This window comes from Macaca thibetana, chromosome 4 (genome assembly GCF_024542745.1).
Source record: "Macaca thibetana thibetana isolate TM-01 chromosome 4, ASM2454274v1, whole genome shotgun sequence".
Classification (NCBI taxonomy): Eukaryota; Metazoa; Chordata; class Mammalia; order Primates; family Cercopithecidae; genus Macaca; species Macaca thibetana.
This window is the reverse complement of record NC_065581.1, coordinates 15617802-15640209: the sequence shown is the minus strand read 5'-3', so window position 1 is coordinate 15640209 and position 22408 is coordinate 15617802. Positions and strand designations below refer to the sequence as shown.

General features: G+C 36.8%; 1 protein-coding gene across 2 annotated transcripts in view; it reads left to right on the top strand.

Moving 5' to 3' along the window:
- Positions 1 to 22408, top strand: part of DTNBP1 (dystrobrevin binding protein 1) — a 151992-nt gene that overhangs the window by 30947 nt on the left and 98637 nt on the right. The window contains exons 1-2 of one of the 2 annotated variants that reach the window (XM_050788041.1): positions 10154 to 10220; positions 10306 to 10438. In XM_050788041.1, the coding sequence (XP_050643998.1) occupies positions 10327 to 10438 (112 nt within the window). In that variant the 5' untranslated portion in view covers positions 10154 to 10220; positions 10306 to 10326. Of the gene's footprint in view, positions 1 to 10153; positions 10221 to 10305; positions 10439 to 22408 lie in introns of those variants that run through there. The other variant, XM_050788040.1, reaches the window with a different exon arrangement.

Sequence of the window (22408 nt, the reverse complement as noted above, 5' to 3'; positions counted from 1 at the left end):
TTCCTCACCTCTCTGAATCCATTTATAGAATTGAGAGTTAGGGCCTTGTTATAAATTTGGGCTTTGGCTTAAGGGAATATTCTGGCTGGTTTGATCTATCCAGACCAGTCAGACTTCCTCTGTATCAGCAATCAGGCTGTTTTGCTTCTCTTCTTCTCTTCTCTTCTCTCTCTCTCTCTCTCTCTTTTTTTTTTTTTTTTTAAACAGTCTTGCTTTGTCACCCAGGCTGCTGTGCAGTGGTGCCATCATGGCTCACTTGCAGCCTCCAACTCCTGGGCTCAAGCAGATCCTCCTATCCCAGCCTCCCTAGTAGCTGGGACTACAGATGTGAGCCACCATGCCCAGGTAGTTTTTTAACTTTTTGTAGAGATGGAGCTGTGTTGCCCAGGCTGGCCTTGAGCTTCTGAGCTCAAGTGATCCTCCTACCTTGGCCTCCCAAAGTGAGATTACAGGGTTGAGCCATTATGTCCAGCCTGTTTTGCTTTCTTATCATTCATGTGTTCACTGGAGTGGCATTTTTAATTTTCTTCAATAACTGTTTCTTTGCAATCACAATTTGGGTGTTTAGTGCATGATGCTCTTGGCCTGTCTTTGCTTTTGACATTCCTTTCTCACTAAGCTTAATCATTTCTGATTTTTTATTTCAAGTAAGAAATGTGTGACTCTTTCTTTTACTTGAATATGTGGAAGCTATTTGTAGGGAATTTTTTTTTTTTTGAGACGGAGTCTCGCTCCGTGGCCCAGGCTGGAGTGCAGTGGCCGGATCTCAGCTCACTGCAAGCTCCGCCTCCCGGGTTTACGCCATTCTCCTGCCTCAGCCTCCCGAGTAGCTGGGACTACAGGCGCCCGCTACCTCGCCCGGCTAGATTTTTGTATTTTTTAGTAGAGACGGGGTTTCACCGTGTTAGCCAGGATGGTCTTGATCTCCTGACCTCGTGATCCGCCCGTCTCGGCCTCCCAAAGTGCTGGGATTACAGGCTTGAGCCACTGTAGGGAATTATTATCTTAGGGAATAGGGAGTTCTGAGGAGGGAGGTCTGAGAATGGAGAGAGAAATGGCCTGTTGGTGGAATAGTCAGAACACACATAACATGTATTAATTAAATTCACCATCTTACAAATGAGTGCGCTTTGTGGTGCCCCAAAACAATGACAATGGTAGCATCAAAGATCACTGATTACAAATCATCATAGCAGATGTAATAATAATGAAAAAATTTGAAATATTTTCAGAATTACCAAAATGTGACACAGAGACATGAGGTGAGCACGTGCTGTTGGAGAAATGATGCTGATAGACTTGCTTGATGCAGGGTTGCCACAAACCTGCAATTTGTAAAAAATGCAATATCTGCAAAGCACAATACAAATGAAGTGCAGTAAATCAAGATATGCCTGTAATTGAAGGGAAAACATATATTGGACAAGTACTAACCAATGGAAAACTGATGTGTTAATATCGGTGAAATAGACTTAAAATGAAAAATGAAGAAGATCCTTAATAAGATTCAATTCCCTCAGGGGAAAAAAGTCTAAACTGTGTATACCTAATAAAATTATTAGAATGGATAAAGCACAAATATAATTACAAAGAAAAAAACAGCTAAATCCACAATCAAAATGAAAGAATTTTAATACATTCCTTTTAAGTGATCGGAAAAAATAAAAACAGATGCAATAAGTATGGATATAGATGATTGGACTAATGTGATTAACAAATTTGGCCTCATGGACAAATGTAGAATGCTACTCCAGCACATAGAGAATATAAATTTTTTTAAAGCATATCTGGAACACTCATAAAAATTGACTACATACAGGGCCACAGCACAAATCTCAGCAAGTTTCACAAAAATGAAGTCATGTAGAATATATTCTCTGATTCCAGTGCAAGTAAAGCTGAAAGTTAATATAAGAAACCAATTTTGAAAACTATATTTGAAATTTTAAAATACATATTATGAATACTTTATGGTTTGAAGTAAAAAATGTAAATTTAAAAATAGAAATGAATGATAATTACTATGTATAAACTTGTAGAATTTGCTAAAATCTATCTACAGGGAAACTGTATAAACAAAAAAAAGATTGAAAATCAGTGAGTTAACCTAACTTAAGAATTAGGGAAGAGAATGGAATACATCTGGAAGAAAAAATGAAAGCAGTAATAAAGGTAAGAGAAGTAAATGAAATAGAATACAAAAAATGTAATAGAAACTACATACAGCCAAAAGTTCTTATAAAAGACTAATAAAATAATTTAGTTAACAAGTAAATCATTAGTTAATAAGTTGCTAGTGACACTCATCAAGAAAAAAACATATATACTTTTAAGAATTAAAGGGACTATATTAATAGCTATAGTTGTAGCAGAGAGTAAAAAGATAAAAGTTGATGAACTCTATGACAAATGTGAAAACTTATCTGGTCACACACCTATAGTCCCAGCTACTTGGGATGCTGAGGCAGGAGGATCTCTTGAGCCCAGAAGCTCTGAGCTGTAGTGTGCTATGCCAATTGGGTGCATACACTAAGTTCAGTGTCAACATGGTGATGTTGAGGAGCAAGGGAACACCAGGTTGTCTAAGGAGGGGTGAACTGGCCCAGGTCAGAAACAAAGTAGGTCAAAACTCCTATGCTAATCGGTAGTGGGACTGTGCCTATGAATAGCCACTGTACTCCAGCCTGGGCAACATAGTGTGAGACCCTGTTTCTTAAAAAGAAAAAAAAAAGAGAGAAAAAATTGAAAACTTAGATGAAATGGCAAAATCTTAGAATTTTTTTTTTATCAATGCCAATACTAGAAGCAATAAAAATCTCATGTAGTCTTATAGCCACTAAAGAAATTGTATTGCTGGTTAAAAATATTTCTGCTAAGAAAGGACCAGATCCATAGAATTTTACAGGAGAACTTTCAGGAAATCCTTTTCTTCTTTCTCTTTCCTCTCCTCTCTGCTCCGCTCTGTTCTGCTCCCCTCCCCTCCCCTCTTTTTTCTTTTCTTTTCTTCCCCTTCCCCTGCTTCCTCCTGCTTGCTTGCTTGCTTGCTTGCTTGCTTGCTTTCTTGCTTGCTTTCTTTCTTTCTTTCTTTCTTTCTTTCTTTCTTTCTTTCTTTCTTTCTTTCTTTCTTTCTTTCTTTCTTTCAATCTGTCATTTCTTGTTCAGAACTTTCAGGAGATCCTTTTCTTTTTTCTCTCTCTCTCTCTTTCTGGAAATCTATCATTTCTTGTTTTGTTTTTGGGGGACAGGGTCTCGTTCTATTGCCCAGGCTGGAATGCTATGGCATGATCATGGCTCAATGTGGCCTCAACCTGCTGGGTTTAAGTGTTCCTCCCACCTCAGCCTCCCAAGTAGCTGGGACAACAGGTGTGCCACCATGCTCATCTAATGTTTTTTTACAAAAATTTTATTTTTGAGATGGAGTTTCACTCTTATTGCCCAAGCTAGAGTCCAATGGCACAATCTTGGCTCACTGCAACCTCTGCCTCCTGGGTTCAAGTGATTCTCCTACTTCTGTCTCCTGAGTAGCTGGGACTATAGGCGCATGTCACCATGCCTGGCTAATTTTTGTATTTTTAGTAGAGATGGAGTTTCACCACGTTGGCCAGGCTGGTCTTAAACTCCTGACTTCAGGTGATTCACCCGCCTCGGCCTCCCAAGTGCTGAGATTACAGGCGTGAGCCACCACGCCTTGCAAAAATGAATTTTTTTTTTTTTAGCGATGGCGGTCTCACTATGTTGCCAGGCTGATCTTGAACTCCTGAGCTCAAGTGATCCTCCCACCTCAGCCTTCCAAAGTGCTAGAATTACAGGTGTGAGCTGCTGTACCTGGCTGAAATCTACGATCTCAACGTTTTACAAGTTCTTGTAGTGAATGAAAAAAGAGGAAACTGCCCAGCATATTTTATGAGGCTGGGATAACTTTGATACTGAAACCCAACAAGGAAGTATGAAAAAGTGAACCTGGAGTCCATGAATACATATATAAAAATTATAAACACATTAAAGGCATCATCTTGCCTAACTTCCATGATCTGTTTCTGAAACTGATATGTTCCGTGTAAACATGCTAGGCAGAAACCTATTTCCCGTATTTTAAATTGGAAAAGTTACAGTGTATTACATATCAACCCCAAACACTCAACCAGGTTCTTTAAATGCACTAAAAACCAGCAAAATTCCTATACATAGGTAGGAACCTTTAGGATATAAAATGCTTAAAACATCATTTTCTGATTATCAAACTTTAGATGTAATTGTTAATTAACAGAGTTGCTTGTGAGCAGTAACTTGGCGTCTCCATGCTGGACACATATAAGCCATGCATATTCGCTGTTGACACACTATTCATACTGCTTCAGTGTGTAGACAATTTGAATTTCTAACAATTCTGATGTTCTAACAATTGTATTTGAAATGCAATTTGAGAATCTACTCACATGTTGTTTTAAAATGTGTATCAAGCTTAAATATAAAGCTTTAAAATATTAGCCAAAACTTGCTATTGATATTTGCATGTCTTATGAATACTGGATAATAAAAGGAATTCTACCTGGGAGATATTCTTCATTGTATGCCTATAGTGGCAAACCATATCCAGCAATGTATAAAAAGCAAAATACACAAGTTTATTCCAGGATTAAAAGGTTAATTTGACATTAGAAAATCTTTTACATGCAATTGACTTTGTTAAATATTAAAAGCGAAAATGATCATCAGATGCAGAAAATACATTTCATAAAATTAAATACCTATTCAGGGTAAAAAGTTTTAGCAAATTTTTAATGGAAGACAGCTTCTTTGTCCTGACATCTACCAAAAACCTGCAGTATTTGACTTGTAGTATTTTAATCCCATATTCGGCCATCTTGCTAAATTCTCTTATTCTGATACCTTGTATTTGGGGGTGCGAGTTGTTTTGGGTAGATGGTAGGTTTGTTTCTTTCCTTCTAAGCCATACAACTTTTAATTTTTCCTGTTTCTTATACTGGGTAGAAACTCTAGTATATGTTGAATAAGAGTAGTTGAAGACCTCGTTCACATTTTGACTTCATTAGACTTAAATGTGAAAAGGAAAACTGTACATTTTTTAGAAAATAGTAGAAGAGGCCGGGCGCGGTGGCTCAAGCCTGTAATCCCAGCACTTTGGGAGGCCGAGACGGGCGGATCATGAGGTCAGGAGATCGAGACCATCCTGGCTAACACGGTGAAACCCCGTCTCTACTAAAAAATACAAAAAACTAGCCGGGCGAAGTGGCGGGCGCCTGTAGTCCCAGCTACTTGGGAGGCTGAGGCAGGAGAATGGCGTGTACCCGGGAGGCGGAGCTTGCAGTGAGCTGAGATCCGGCCACTGCACTCCAGCCTGGGTGACAGAGCATGACTCCGTCTCAAAAAAAAAAAAAAAAAAAAAAAAAAAAAAAAAAAAGAAAATAGTAGAAGAAAGTATGTTTAAGACCTTAGAGTGGGAAAGATTTCTTAAGTGATATAAAAAGCACCAGCCATAAATAAGTTTTTTATCAAACACCACCATTTACAAGACAGAGGATAAGTGTTCAGAAAATATGAGTAACCCCTATGAATCAATAAAAAGAAGACTAAAATAACCCAGGAGAAAAGTGAGTAAAATATATCAGCAGGCATATTGCAGAAGAGAAAACATGAATGGCCAATACACAGTAAAATGTGTTCAACCTTGCTTGGTGTCAAGGAAATGCAAATTGAAACCCCAAATTAGATTCGGTAATCATTAGATTACCGAAAATTTAAGAGGCTTTGAGCTTTCTGTGCAGATGGTCATTATTTGCAGATGACAGTTTTGTTTCTTTCCTCAGAAGAAACGTGATAATAAACAACTGGAACTTGGGAGTATAAATTGGAACAATCACATTAGAAAAAATGAGTTGGCATTAAGTAGAAGTTAAAGTTGCACATGCCTTTCAGGCAACAATTCTGCTTCTAGGAATTTTTCCAGAGCATTCATCCAACCTGCAGGGACTGGGGAGGGGTATCTCATTACCCTAGGCCCTGAGAGATGAGGAGATAGATATCTTGGACACATCTGCAATTCATTTGTGAAACCCTTGCACATATGCATCTTGAGATTTGTAACAGAATGTTTGTAGCAAGCTTTGTTTAATCTTTGGACAGTTCCAAAGTCCATCTGCAGGAAAAAGTATGATATTATTCATAAAACAAATATAATATACAGCAGTGAAAATTAGTGAACTACTACACCTATGCATATCAACATGAATGAATCCCATGTTAAATGAAGACTGTGTCCTCTAGAGGAGCTTTAACAAAAATCATTCTTTTGATTATAAGAAGCATTAACAATATATACAGGAGAAAGAATTTCCTGTAAGATCTGTTACTGAATTTATGCTACCTTAGGATCTTAAATTTTTGTATAATTGGTTGTTTTAAAACCCACAGCTCATCCAAAGTACTTCTATTGCTTTCCAGAAACAGTACCCAACCTTAAAAATGAAAGTTTATTTTAAAGCCTTCTGTGATGTATTATTGAGATCTATGTAAATATTTAAATGTATATCTTTAATATGCATGGTATTAAACTTGTCACTTTGTACATTTATTTTGTCAGACCTGCTCGTGTGTCTTTGGTGGGCTTTACCTAAACAGCATAACCTCCTGGGGCAAATATACTTTTGGACAATTCTATCTTTTTAACCAATTATTTTATACTCATCTACTTTTAAGCTAATTATTGTAACTATATAGTCTTGGAATTCAGAACGATAGTTTATAAAACAAGCAGCTGTGATCAAAGGTAACTTGGTTGTCTAGGCTTGTTCTTTTTTTCTTTCTTTCTTTTTTTTTTTTGAGACAGAGTCTCGTTCTGTCTCCAGGCTGGAGTGCAGTGGTGCGATCTCGGCTGACTGCAACCTCTGTCTCCCAGATTCAAGCGATTCTCCTGCCTCAGCCTCCCGAGTAGCTGGGACTACAAATGTGTGCCACCATGCCCAGCTAATTTTTGTATTTTTTAGTAGAGACAGGGTTTCACCATGTTGGCCAGGATGGTCTCGATCTCTTGACCTCATAATCTGCCAGCCTCAGCCTCCAAAAGTGCTGGGATTATAGGCGTGAGCCACCGCTCCCAGCCTGTCTAGGCTTTTTCTAAACAAGGGTTTTGATTTTTTTTTTTCTCCTTTAGCAATGTATAAAAAAAAAAATACCATAAATAGTTAATACTTACTTAAGGCTTAGACTCTGAGGGCTGTTTTCTAAAGTCAGACTTTCAGTGTTTTGCCTCTCCTGTTACTGTGAAATATTAGCTTGCCTTCAAATTGAACTTTCAAGATTCATGGTTTTGCTTAACAGTTTGACATTAAGCCAGTTGAATTTGACTGCTTCACTCTCTGCGTTCAGGGTGGATTTCCTCTGCCTGTGGCAGAAAGTGAACTGAATTTAGTGATGGAAATCTTGGTTTCTGCGCCTTGCTGCACAAATACCTGTTGACCTTGGGCAGATAACATGTCCTCTCTTAGTTTTCTCATCTATAACATGGCTTAACACTACTTATTCTGCTTGTCAAACTTGTGTGGAAATCAAATAAAATGATGTCTTCCTTAAAACTCTGAACTACTGAGTTTTATACTAAGATCCTATTCTACATCATTGGTGTACCTTTTCATGATTGGTGTGCTTTTTCTTCCTTCTTCTAACCTCAATAACTGCCAGAAAGAATTTTGGAATAAAGCACTATGGGTTTGTCTTACTCCTTAAACTTGATTTCCTGGTGGTGAATTTGGGTTTATTGCGAGTTACTTTGAGGTGGAAAAATGGAACTTCTGGAGATAACTTTATCATTAAGAAATTACAATGATAAAATGAATAGGTAACAGTACAGTTTTTCAGAACCCTTTCTTTTGCTAGATTTTTACTTTTCTTTCCTTTATATACCCCTATAGCAGAATCCCTAGTGTGTTAATTAAGAACATAGGCTTACTGTCAAATTCCCTGGGATGGAATCTAAGTCCACTGTGGCCCTTGAGGAAGTAACTTAACTTCCATTACACCTCAATTTAAAAAATCTGTAAAATGGAGATTATAATATTGCTTAGTGTATAGGGTTGCTGTGTGGTTTAAATGAGATAATATATGTAAATTGCTTAGCACAGGGTCTGGTACTTAGAAATGTTCAAAATGTTTTAGTACTGATTTAGTATTGATAATTTCTGAGAATCTGTTTACCCTTCCATTCTTTTAAACTTAAGTGATAATTTCGTGTTTTCTGATACAGTTTTTCTACATATGTTTATATTCTATATTCAGAATTTAGTTTTCAGTTTTATTGCAGGCATGAACTAAACTGTAGATAAATTTTAATGTTTAAATATTGCGCTTTAATTTTCGGTAAGAAATGGTTAATATCTAAAAATTATTTATTCTAGAGTTTTCAAATTATTAACCAAAATAGCATCATAATGTAGGAATTTTTTTGTTTAGAGTTTAAAATCTGAAGTTAAGAAAATTTATGAGGCCTGCCACTAAAATATAAACAATAAGAGGGCAGGAATTTCTTTTCTGATTTGTTTGTCATTACATCTTCAGTACCCAAAATAGGGCTTAGCAAATAGTGGGTGGTCAGTGGAAGTTTGTGGAATATTATAAATGAATTTTGTGAGCATAGATCCTTATTTCAGGCTTTGGTTTCCTTATTGCATTGTAGCTGTTTTTTCAGTGTGTTTTAAGCTACTAAAGATCTTTTTAAAGACCAGTTGGCAACAGACATTTTTAAGTACACAAAAATAATGAGAAATGCAGTTTGTGTGAAACTTGGTGTGGCCTCCAAGCTCAGTTGAGGCTTGAATGAAGAGATGATGTGCTTATCCCTCCAGCGTGGGCTGAGAAACCACAAGGAGATGTATCATAGCTTAGTTCCTTATTTCAAATGAGAATTCCTACTATAGTGAAATGTACAAAAACAATCTAGTACCACATACAAATAATTTTTTATCTTTGATATAATCATTCTTCCAAAGTTCTTTCTTAATATTTAAGTGGAACTTGGTAAGAATCAGTTGTATTCAGATTCTAACTCTTAAAGAGCCTTAATCCTGGCTGGGCACAGTGGCTCATGCCTATAATCCTAACACTTTGGGAGGCCAAGGTGAATGGATTGCTTGAGGCCAGGAGTTCAAAACCAGCCTGGCCAACTTGGTGAAACTCTATCTCTACTAAAAATACAAAAAATTAGCCGGGTGTGGTGGCAGGCGCCTGTAGTCCCAGCTACTGGGGGGTCTGAGGCAGGAGAATCACATGAACCTGGGAGGCGGAGGTTGCGGTGAGCCGATATCACCACTTCACTGCTGCCTGGGCAACAAGAGCGAAACTTCGTCTCAAAAAAAAAAAAAAAAGAGAACCTTAATCTTGAGATGTACAAATTGTCTGTTGTGAATATTCAAATTCATTTTCTTCTGTCATATAATGGGTTTTGTCACCTTTATTTTTTATTGTACTGATTATGGAGTTTTTTCCATAGTTCTTGCTTATTCATGTTGATATTTTCAAAAGATTACCTCTTCTTGCTCCTTCTAAATCTTCTTGCTCCTTCTAAACCCTTGTCCCTCTCACTGTGTTAAGACCAAAACAAAATTGTCTGGGAGAAACTAATGTTTATCATTTTCTTTATAGTCTTTAGCAAAAGAAGTTAGAATTATCTTAGGCTACTCTGGAATTTCACAACCTTGCTATTAGGAACCCTTTACATCTGCTGAATTCCTTGTTAACTTAAATCATTTCCTCTTTTTCTGGAATTTTGGAATTGGCCGATTTCCTCAAAATTCCTTTGTATACTTTATTCAATAAGTATTCCTGTTTAAATGTAAATTGAATCACGATATATTCTAAATGTATTAGGGAACTTTTGTTTGAGGACTTCCTTTTGTAAAGTCAGTAATTACCTGTTAATTATGTTTTATGTTTGTTTTCTTTTTGGTTGTTAGTGGTAGTTTTTTGTTTTAATTTTTTTTAGATTTGGATTTTCAAATATATGGTCTGCTTAAAGCAGGGTATACTTAGAAGTGACTTCTAAAGTCATTTTTAAACTTTCTCTTCTCTGGGTTAAGATGCAGTGATACAAGCAGTAATTTGAGGTTTCCTGCGCTGAATATTAAGTTGGTTCTTTTCTAAAAATGAAAACAGCTTCAGTCTCTTTTAGAATGTACCGTAATCTCTACTGAGTAGAGGGGTTGTTAAAGGTAACATTAAATCTCATTACGTTAACTGTACTTTCTTTGTGCCTAAAAGCCGGTTTCACTTTGCCCCCCTTCTTGTGTGCTGCAGCTGGTGGATAGTGAAGTGGTCATGCTTTCTGCTCACTGGGAGAAGAAAAAGACAAGCCTCGTGGAGCTACAGGAGCAGCTCCAGCAGCTCCCAGCTTTAATCACAGACTTAGAATCCATGACAGCAAATCTGAGTAAGTCCGATGTTTTCATTCATTACTCTTAGGAATGAAAACAATTTGGGTGGGCAGGGTTTGGTGTAATTTCAAAGCTTTTTAGGAACACATGAAATTCTGGGTTAACAGGATTTTTTTGAAAATCATGATTTCTACTTAATTTCATATTTTGATTAGTTGAGCATTTGACAGAAAATGATGTAAAGCGTAGAAATTAGTTCTAACTGTTTCTGCCTCAGGTCAGCTCAGGACACATAATTATAATTATGTTGATCTTAAAGTGACTCGGTTTGTCTTTGTTGACATTTGGTCTCTGTTTGAAAGCATACATGTAGAAAATGGATTAGGTGACTTTGTCCTGACTGTAGAATGTATTCCAGAAATTGTTGCTTTTAAAATTTAGATCTGCTAGAACTTCATGTCTTGTAGTGGTTTTTTTCCTCTTCAAACGGATTAGAGATCAAACAAACCTGGTTAAATGAGGGTACTTGTGCTGGGTGTGGTGGCGTGTGCCTGCAGTTGCAGCTATTCTGGAGACTGAGGCAGGAGAATTGCTTGAGCCCAGAAGTTTGAATCCAGCCTGGGCAACATAGTGCGACCTTGTCTCAAACAACAGCAACAACAGCAACAACAACAGTGTAAATCAGGGTACCAGTTTGGCTAAACTTATACTCTGGAAATTTATTTTTTTGGCATTGTTCATTTGGATGGATTATATTGGTATTCTTTTTTTCTTGGGTTTATATTCAGAAAATTGTCTTTTATGTTTGATGATGCCACATCTAAGGATAATACTGTAGCTTACTATTTCCTAATCAAGCTTAAGATCTTAGTAAAGTAGGAGGTAGGAGCTGTCTGTATGAGCTAATAACCTGTTTTAGTCTTTTAGGTGGGAAGCTGAAGATATTCTATTATCTCCTCCTGTTTTTAATATTGCCTTATTCAAAGCAAAACACAACCATATACAAGGCAAGTAATTTGCAAGTCATAAAACAGTTTGTTGTATGTGAACAAAATAGATACATAGTATTTGGAGTGCTGTTGCTGATAGCAGTAGCTATCGTTTGTTTATAGCACCTACTCTATGTCAGAGATTATGAGATGCTTTACGATACTATCTGTAATTCTCACAAGAACCCCACAAAAGTAGCTTTTATTATTCCCGATTTACAGATAAACTAAGGCTTGGAGAGGTTGCAACTTGCTCAGGATCATAAAATTTATAAATGCATCTAGGATCCCAACCACATTGATGATATTCTCCATATCAGTATGAGGCAGTAGGATGAGGTGATGAGGCAGCAGGATGGGGGCTCTCAGTAGGTCTCGATGAACTGTGTTCTTCAAGTCCCCTGGCTGTTGCCACGCCTTTCAGGGTCAGTGTTTTGTTATTTCTGAAGGCAGGGCATGGAAAGGAGATTCTGGGTCTTAGAGAAATGTGAAATGGCTGTCGCTGCCCTCTGCATTGGTTTCCTCTTACCGGTATAGTAATGGTCCTTCCCAAGCCTTGGACATAGCCTTTAAGATGTTTGGAACATTCTTCGTAGCCACTTTCTTTCAGCTCATCTTTCTGTATCTCTTTGAGTCACTTGCTTTTCATTGGTTGTATGCTTCTTTGCAGACATGTTCTCTTATGATAACCTCTTTTATTTCACCAGCTGAGAGTAAATCTGTTTACAGATGGTTGTTGTTTGCTTAATACCATTCTGCTGATTAAATGCATCTGCCACAATTCTAATTATTTTCATAGTCAATTCTGTTTAGGAAATGCAGGCTCTATAAATCTTTCATAGAATATAGTGTATGTTCATTCCCAATTAGGATTCTGATATCCTGAAAAAGGTTTGATGTTTAGTGATACATGACCTTATTCTTCAGAAACTGCATTTTGGCTTCTTAAATGGACGAGATAGGCCTTCTAGATGTTCACTTGAATCCTTTCTTTTTTAGTAATCTGAGAACATCTAACACTAAACACAAGTGAAAGCTAAAAGATTATCTGATAACTGTTCTAGTTAGTAACTTCTAAATTAATTTGAGTCATTTTTTTTCCTCTCGTCTGTGTCTAACCGATATTGAGCTCTTTTTAGAGAGGTAGTTCAGGTTTTTTTAGAAGGTGTGTCTGGATGGTGGTTTTTCATATATGTTGCCAATCTGAATTATCTGTTAGCCTTTGGAATGCATACTTCCTTTGGGTTTTAATCTATTGCTGTTATTTGCCTGGTATTTATAATTAGTAATGAATGACTGTGGAAGATAGCATATCAAAACTTGGAATTTTAGAGACCTAGTTACTATTTGTTGGCCTAGAATAAGCCCAGAGAGAGATGTCTTAAAATCATGAGGCTTTTAGCTAAGCAATTTAAGCTTTATAGAATCAGTGCTGATGATATTTTTTTTTTTTTTTTTTTTTTTTTTTTTTGAGATGGAGTCTCTCTGTTGCCCAGGCTGGAGTGCAGTGGCACAATCTCGGCTCACTGCAAGCTCCGCCTCCCAGGTTCACGCCCTTCTCCTGCCTCAGCCTCCCAAGTAGCTGGGACTACAGGCACCTGCCACCACGCCCGGCTAATTTGTATTTTTTTTTTTAGTAGAGATGGGGTTTCACCATGTTAGCCAGGATGGTCTCGATCTCCTGACCTTGTGATCTTCCCGTCTTCACCTCCCAAAGTTCTGGGATTACAGGCGTGAGCCACTGTGGCCTGCGATGATATTCTTTACAGTAGGAAAATAAACACTTTGAAGCCAAATTTGATGAAGTTGTGTAAACATATATCTGTACCATTAATGTACTTTGTGAATTCATTTTGATGCATTTATGTATCATTCTTAGATTTTGGAAACATTTAGTGTTTTAAATGCTCACTCATTTACTGGGTTTTTTGTTTGTTTGTTTGTTTGTTTGTTTGTTTTTGAGCCTCAAAATCTCTCCTATTATCACCCAAATACCTTGACATAATATTACAAGGCTTAGTTAAGCAATAATAAAAAATAAAAACACACTTAGAAGAAAACAGTTAGCGATTTTATTTGGTCACATGGTTCCCCTAACTTCTTTGAACTTGTTGCCCTTTCACTGTCAGATGTAACACCATATCCTGTCAGTCCCTCATTTTCCAGGCTGTTTCACTCTTTTGATTTCACTTTGCTCTCTAGAGGGTCTGCTTTTATTGAAGGGTACAGGTTGTATCTTATGTGAGCAATTTGGACTTTCGATGATGCTTTTAGCTGTGTTATCCCATGGCTTCATTAGTATGACTCCTGGTACCTAGCCCCTTGGGAATTGTTAAGTTACAGCAGATGATTCATTCATATTGGTTTCAGTCCAGCTTGCAGAAGCCTATTTAATTGATACTTACTGATAAGGTATGTCATTTTAAAAATAAATAATAAAGGTATGCTGGGAACTGGAAAACAAGGGCTATGAACTTACAGATCTGAGTTTGGCTTCCAGTCCTACAACTTCCTCACTTTAAGAACTGTGCAGATTTCTCAACGACTCCAAGCTTTAGTCTGCTTGTCTGCAAAATGATGATGAGCATACCTGTCTCGTAGGTATTTGGAGGATTAAATGAGATGATAAACGTAACCACTTAGCACAGTGCCTGGTACATGCTGGGCATCTGCCACGCACTACACACTGTGTACAGACTCTGGACACACAGCAGTGAACAAGGGTGGGTATCTGCCATCAAGATGTCAACATTCTAATGGGGACCTCTCTAGCCTTTGTGAATTTACAAAACCGTTATTCTGTGACAGGAGGGTTTGGATGGAAGTTATGCAATTTAGCTTGTGCTGCAAAACAGTTTAGAATGCAAAACCACAACATTCAATGTGGTGATATTAGTATTCTGTACATTGAAAGTGTGTAAGCATACAATGGAATGTTTTTATTCTGTGAAAAACCACAGTGCTTTTTAATCATAAAACTGGAAAAATATGTTTGAAAAGTATATACTGAATTCTCTTGAACTTCCACTAGAGGGTAGTATAATCCTATTCCTTTGTTGAAATTCAAAAATGTTAAAGCCTTGTCTTTGAATTCTATTTCTTAGTTTATTTTATATGACCTATTTTAAAAAGACTGTTCCCTTCATCTAGAACAGAAGATTCTGAGTTTTGTTTTTGTTTTGAAATTTTAATTTTTTTTTAGAGACAGAGTCTAACTCTGTTGTCCAGGCTGTAGCACGGTGGTGTGATCATAGCTCACTGCAGCCTCAAACTATTCCTGGACTCAAGTGATCTTCCTGCCTCAACCTCCCAAAGCTCTGGCATTACAGGATTGAACCACTGTACCCAGCCAGAAGATTCTGTTAATTCTTAGATAACAATTCTTAGATATAAGAGAATGGCAGCCATATACTGAGTTTGTCTTTTTCTTTTGATTTGACCTAGCCTGATATAGTATTATTTTGCTTTCTTCTGTACAGAATTTTAAAGGGCATCTAACAGAGAAATTATCATAGCTCTGTTGGTTTTTCATGAACTAGATTATCGTATGTCCAGGTTCCTTTCTGAGGTTAGACCCTTCGAGAGGCACATTAATTCTCTTAGACATCTTTTAGGCTACTACATAGATCTCATTTGTTCCATAATGGCTTTTGCAAGTTAATGTACCTCTTAAAGTTTCCTTATTCATACCATCGTTACCTTATTACCTTAGTACATAAAAGTGTAACGTAAGCATTTGAAGAGTCTTGTGGTCTTTCAGTACCTGGCCTCTGTGACCTATGGGTTTGCAGCCAAAGGAGATTTCTTTGTTCCATGAGGCTAATTATTTTGTTAGAAAAGAACTCATTAAGTGGGAAATAATTTTACTGTGCTGCTTCATTCTTTATATATTAGTGGTTACACTACAGATAATATGTATTTGAAACAAATGGCACAAAGAAAAATTCCAAACAGAATTGTTTTTCCTGTGGGACGGCCTTCTCACAAAGATTTGTGAAGCTCTTTTTTGCGCAGCTGTCAGGCATTCCCAAATGGCTTTTCACAATAAAATTCTACCTATCTCTTCCACTGATCACTAAATGAGACATATGCTGTTGTTATAGTGAGCAAAATGGTGAGACTTGAGCTTGTTGTAAAGGTATATTTGTGTCCGTGGAGGCCTGCTAGTATTTTATGTATATGCATCCTAAGTTGGTTACCAAATGTACTCATGTATGCAACTTGTTTTGCAACAGGAAATGAGCAGGCTGTGACAGGAAAATTAAATTTCTGCCGACTTAAATTCAACATAAAATATTCAGAATACACATTATGTATGTACTTGTCATTATTATATGAAGCTTTTTTAAGTTTTTAATATAAGAAGGGATGAAAATTTTTTTAATACCAATTCTTTTATATTTTATTACTGATTTCAAGTCTACTAATGTTAGAGTGGAAAATTTTCATCACTTCTTCTGTTTTAAGTCACTGATAATGTGACCTGGTTTAATATACTAAAAGGTATCATCATGTTGTTTAATGTTTTCTAAGTTCCTTGCTTATGTTTATTCTTTTACAAAATTTGGCATAATCTCTTAATATTTAAACTAGATGACCAGGAATAGATTTGCCTTCTTGGTTATTTTACATGTTAGAGTAATAGAATCATTCTATCACCAGCAATTATTCTTTATTGAATTCAACAGGCAAGTTATTAGGGGATAGCAAAGAAGCAAAAATACAGTCTGCACCTTTAAGGCCCTTACTGATTCCTGAGAGAGATGAGAGGACACAACTAGTTGGATGATACCAGTCAGAATGTGAGTCCTGTGTGAGGCTGAAAGGTCTGGGGAAGCACAGAAGAGGAAGGGAGCCCTGTGGGAGGAGGGCGGGCTGCCACTGGTCTAATCCTGAAAAGATAGGCCGGGGTTAGGGACAGGCAGAGGCAAGGAGGAGGAGGCACCAACGCGCAGGACTCATCTTGTTTTGCTGTAATGTAGAATATGTGAAGGAAAGAAGTGAAGTAAACACAGTTTGTGGCCAGAGAGCAGTAGGTCTCTGAATGATAAGGAGTTTAACTTGAAAGGGTTTGGGAGCCTGTGAAGCTTTTTAAAGGGAAGAACATAAATATGAATTTGGTGTTAGCAGTCAAATGACCACTGACTATTTCAAGCATTTTTAGTCTAAATTTGTCATTCAGCACAAGAGCATGATGCTGTCCTATTCAGAAGTATGTACAGTGTGTTTCTCATTAGGAATTCCAGGTTGATAAACCACTTACATGTTTTCATCTGGTCCCCACGTTATTAACAAAAGAGTGACTGGGGCAGCAAGTACAATTTGTACCTAGAACAGAATTTCTGTCCATGAGAAATTAATTGGCCTGCCTAGAGATCAACCTCATTTAAGTTCCTGGCCTCATTAGCTCTGTAGTCAACCAACAGAGCTAGAATCTAAATGGAAATTGCCATCTGTCCAGATAAAGATTAAAAAGGTAAAAAGAACATACACATTTTCCAGCATAGAATAATTGTTGGCTCCATTACATAGTTTCTTTTCAGAAAAATCATTTGAAATTTCATTCCTTTTACCAGTAGATCTTAAGTCTAAGAATATAGTCTGGAAAATAACTTATAGGTGTGTAAGTTTGTAAAGTAAAAATGAAAATGTTGTTGACATTTTGATCTAATAGATCCATAGATCTTGTTTACATCATAATCATTACTGGTCAATGAAATTATTAGTTTTAAATGACTTTTATTAAATATAAAACTTAGCTAATCTAAAAATTTTCTCTATTTTTTTTATATTCAAACATTAATTATTTACTAACTGTCAAGTATTAAGTTTAGGTACTTTGGCTCATTTAATCCTTTTAACAGCTTTGCAAGATATGTGTTGTTAGCTCTCTCTTCACAGACGAGGATATCACATTGCATCTCATCTGGCAGGAACAGAGCTGGGTTTTTTAAGCTTGTGCTTCAAAGCCTAGCTCTTAACCAGTCCCCCATATGCTAAGCATACGTGCATGATACTGAATGCACCAAGTAGCTTAGAGTTAAATGGAGTCTATATTAAATTTAACTATTCTAGTTTTTATCACTAATCAAAGTGAAACAACCTTTTACATAATCCTATTAGCTATGATAGTCTTTTATACATTTTAAGACCCTGTCAGACTAGTTATAATAGAATGAACTGAGTATTGCTGCTTTAGTGCTGGGAGTACTAGTTCCCAAGCTGAATCTCCTAGTCAGTTTTTCATTTAATAAAACAAAAAACAATGTAGGCTGGGTGTGGTGGCTCACACCCATAATTCCAGCACTTTGGGAGGCCAGCGCAGGAAGATCACTCAAGCCTAGGAGTTCAAGACCAGCCAGGTCATAGCGAGGCCTCGTCTCTACAAAAAAAAATATATATGTAAATGGCAGTACATTGTTTTGCCTGATTCCCCCATATAAACTGTTTATGTACCATTTGTGACATTCTTAAAAATCTTAAGTATAGTTATTGGCTAAAATTTAGATTTTACAAATTGTTTCATTTAAGCGTTCCATAATCACATATAGTAGCTGTTTGATGTGGCCCCTGAAGCTAGGTTCAAAACCACCCTGAACTACATTATTATTAGCCGTTTCCAGATTTACCAGTGGTTTACAGTGATATATCAGTATGATAAAAGTCAGTACCTAAAATGTCTGAAGAAAACTGCTAAACTGCTTGTCACCATATTTTCACTTTTAAATAAAATTTATTCCCCCCCACCATATTCATATTTTTAAGCCTTATACCCTAGCAGAGGGGAGAGGGAGTTTTTATAAGCACAAATATTTCGTAGAGTTAAAATTCAGGATATTAGAAAGTGTCAAAAAAAAAAAAAAAGAAGGAATAAGACCTACTATTTGATAGCACAGTAGGGTGACTATTGCCAATAATAACTTAACTGTATATTTTAAAATAAAAAATGTAGTTGGATTATTTGTAACTCAAAGGATAAATACTTGAGAGGAGGATAAAAAGACAAAATGTCAACACTTCTGGATTATCTAACAGCTGTTTGGATCAAACAAAGATTAAAAATAAAATCTTCATTAATAAAAATTCATACTTTAAGAAAATTTTTTTAACTTAATAATTCTTTTCAGTTCCAAGATCCCATTCAGGAGACCACATTAAATTTAGTCATCTTGTCTTCTTAGGCTCCTTCTGGCTCTGACAGTTTCTCAAACGTTTTTGTTTTTGATGACCATGGCAATTTTTTGAGACATGGTGATCAGATATTTTGTAGACTGTCCCTCAGTTGCAAATTGAGTACTTTGTAATATTTTGGATATCAGTCCTTTATCAGGTATGTTCTACAAAGATTTTCTCCCAGTTTCTGCCTTGTCTTTTCTTTTAAAAATTTTAAAGTTTTTGTGTATTTTTTGCTTTTATTATTATTTTTAATTGACACACAATTGTGTATATTTATAGGGCACAGTGTGATTTTTGATACATGTCCACAGTGTGTAATAAATCAAGGTGATCAGCACATCCATCTCAAACACCATTTTTTTGTGTTGGGGACATTCAAAATCCCCTCTTTTGCTATTTGAACATATACAGTAAATTGTTATACTGTCCATACAGTGCTATAGAATACTAGAACTTATTCTTCCTATCTAGCTGTAATTTTGTATCTGTTAACTTTGGCTACTGCCCACCTCCCCAGCAGCCTCTAGTAAGCACTATTCTACCCTCTACTTCCCTGGGATCAATGTGTTTAGCTTCCACATATGGGTGAAAACATACAGTATTTATCTTTCTGTGCCTGGGTTATTTCACTTAACATACCTTCCTCGAGGCTCATCCGTGTTGCTGCAAATGATGGTACTTAAATCTTTTTTTACAGCTGAATAGTATTCCATCGTTTATATGTAACACATTTTCTTTATCCGTTCATCTATTGATGGATGCTTAGGTTGAATTCATGTCTTGGCTATTGTGTATAGAGCTGCAATGAACATGGGAGTGCAGATAACGCTTCCAGATACTGATTTCCTTTCCCTGGGCTGTATTCCCCATAGTAGTGGGACTGCTGGTCATATGGTAGTTCTACTTTTGATTTTTTAAGGAACTTCCATACTGTTTTCCATAATGGCTATACTAATTTAAATTTCCACCAACAGCGTATGAGAACTCCCCTTTCTCTGCATCCTTGCCAGAATTTGTTGTTTTTGGTCTTTTCGGTAATAGCTATTTTTTTTATTATTACTTTTGGGGGTAAGGGGGTACAAGTGCTTGTTTGTTGTTTGGCTGTATTGCATATTGGAAGAGATTGGGCTTGTAGTGTACCCAATACCCAAATAGTGAACATCGTACCCAATAGGTAGTTTTTCAGTCTTTGTCCCTTCCCACCCTTCCCCCTTTTTGGAGTCCCTAGTGCCTGTTATTTCCATCTGGCAATAGCTATTCTAACTAGGGTGAGATGTTATCTCATTGTGGTTTTGATTTGTATTTCCCTTATTAGTGATGTTGAAGATTTTTCCATATACCCGTTGGCCATTCATGTACCTTCTTTTGAGAGATGTCTGTTCGGTTCATTTGCCCGTTTTTTAATAGGATTTTTTTTTTATTTTTATTTTTTGCTGTTGAATTGTTTGGGTTCCTTGTATAAGAATTTCTTGGGAATTTTAATTAGTAGGGCCCTTATGAAAAACAGTATGGAGGTTCCTCTGAAACAAAACAAAAGGAAAATAGAACTCCATATGGCCAGCAGTCCTATACTAGGGATATATTCAAAGGAAAGGATATTAATCCCTTGTGGGATGAGTCGTTTGCAGGTATTTTCTCCCGTTTTGCTGGTTGTCTTTTCAGTCTTGATTTTTTTTTTCCAGGCAGAAGCTTTTTAGTTTGATGTAATCTAGTTTGTCTATTTTTGCTTTTGTCACTTGTGTCTTTGAAGTCTTCTCCATAAAATCTTTATCCAAACCAATGTTCTGAAATGTTTCCCGTATGTTTTCTTCTAGTAGTTTCATGGTTTCAGCTCTTACATTTAAGTCTTTAATCCATTATGAGGTGATTTTTTTCTAGGGTGAAAGTTAGGGGTCTAGTTTCGTTCTTCTGCATATGGATATTCACTTAACCCAGCATCGTTTATTGATGAGACCATGTATTTCCCAATGAATGTTCTTTGTGCCTTTGTCAAAAACTGATTGGCTATAAATATGTGGATTTATTTTTGGGTTTTCTGGGTTCTCTGTTCTGTTCTAGCATGTCTGTTTTTATGCTAGCATCATGCTGTTTTGGTTACTATAGCTTTTTGTAGTATATTTTGAAGTCAGACAATCTGATGCTTCCAGCTTTGTTATTTTTGCTCAGGATTACTCTGGCTATTCAGGGTCTTGTGTGATTCCATATGAGTTTTAGAATTTTTTTTTTTCCTATTTCTGTGAGGAATGTCATTGGTGTTTTGATAGGGATTGCATTTAATCTGTAGATCACTTTTGGCAGTATGATCATTTTCACAATATTCTTCTAATGCTTGAACATGGGGATGTCTTTTCATTTTTGTGTGTTCTTCAACTTCTTTCATAAGTGTTTTATAGTTTGTCATGTAGAGATCTTTCATCCCCTTGGTCTCAAACTCTTAGGCTCAAGGGATCCTCCTGCCTCAGCCTCCCAAAGTGCTGAGATTACAGGTGTGAGCCACCGCACCTGGCTCTTTCCTTCCCTTGGTTAAATTTATTCTTAAGTATTGTAATTTTTTGTAACTATTGTAAATGGGACCGCTTTCTTGATTTCTTGCCCCCTGCAATTTCATCGTTGGTGTATAGAAATGCTACTGATTTTTGTATGTTGATTTTGTATCCTGCAACTTTACTGAATTTATTTATCAAGTTCTAAAAGTTTTTTTGCTGGCACTTTTAGAGTTTTCTCTACATAAGATCATGTCATCTGCAAACGGGCATTTCAACTTCCTCCTTTCCTATTTGGATATCTTTATTTCTTTCTTGTGCCTAATTGCTTTCTCTAGGACTTCCAAAAACAGGCAAACATTTGCATCACAGTAAACCTGTAAGTGTCAGTTGAAATTTGAGGAGTTTGTCTCAAACCTAAATGCTATGAAAGCTGGTTTAGAAAGTCATATGAAAAGCTAGTACGTAAATGAAGGAATTATATTGTAGCCATTTAAATGAACCCAAGACTGGAAGGCCGCAGAGCCAACTTGTTCCTCCCTTCCCCACTGGATCACTGGTACTTCCCGGCTTGGGAATCGTTTCTTGCTGAGCTTTCCCTCATCTGTGTTAGATGCCACTCCTTTGAGTTCCTACGGCACCTCACTCTGTCATGCTCTGTTGCTATTGAAATATGTCTCCCCTCTCCTGTAAGCTCCTTGAGCTCCAGGACTGTCTTTTTCATCTTTGTATCCCAGTGGCTGCCATATATATATCAGTGAATAATAGATAACTAGTTATGAGGCTCTGAGTTCTCAAATGTTTGACCTCAAAAGCTTTTCTTTCATATGAGAAAACAACTAATCCTTGCCCCTACAATCTCAGTGTACTTAGCATCCTATCAACTGGAAATCAGTGTAATATGAGAGGGATTCAGTTTGGATTCCCGACTGCCCTTCACTGGCCGTGTGGCCCTTCACTAGCTTGCTTGGGCAAGGCACTGTATTTGTTTTTCTAGGCTTTAGTCTTGAATCTTTTCAGTGAAAGGTTTGAGTGGGTGATCTTCATGTTCCAATAAAGCTGCAAGGCTCTGTGGCCTAGCAGCAGAGTGGAGTGGTGAAAGACTAGTCACCTGACAGGCAGAGCGAAGTCACTTCCTCACCCGACCACTGAGTAGCCTGGTAACCCATGCTTACCAGGTATTTGTGCATATCTACTGTGCCTTGAAGATTTGTGTATGTGATGTGCTGGAGGCAAAACAAATGCTAACGTAATTTAGAAACACAGATATTAAGTTAGTTAGGTATAGGTATAATTAGGTTAGGTTAGGTATAATATATGTTAATTATATTTTGTCATATTCTTATTATGTGAAAATTGGTTATTCACATGTGGTATA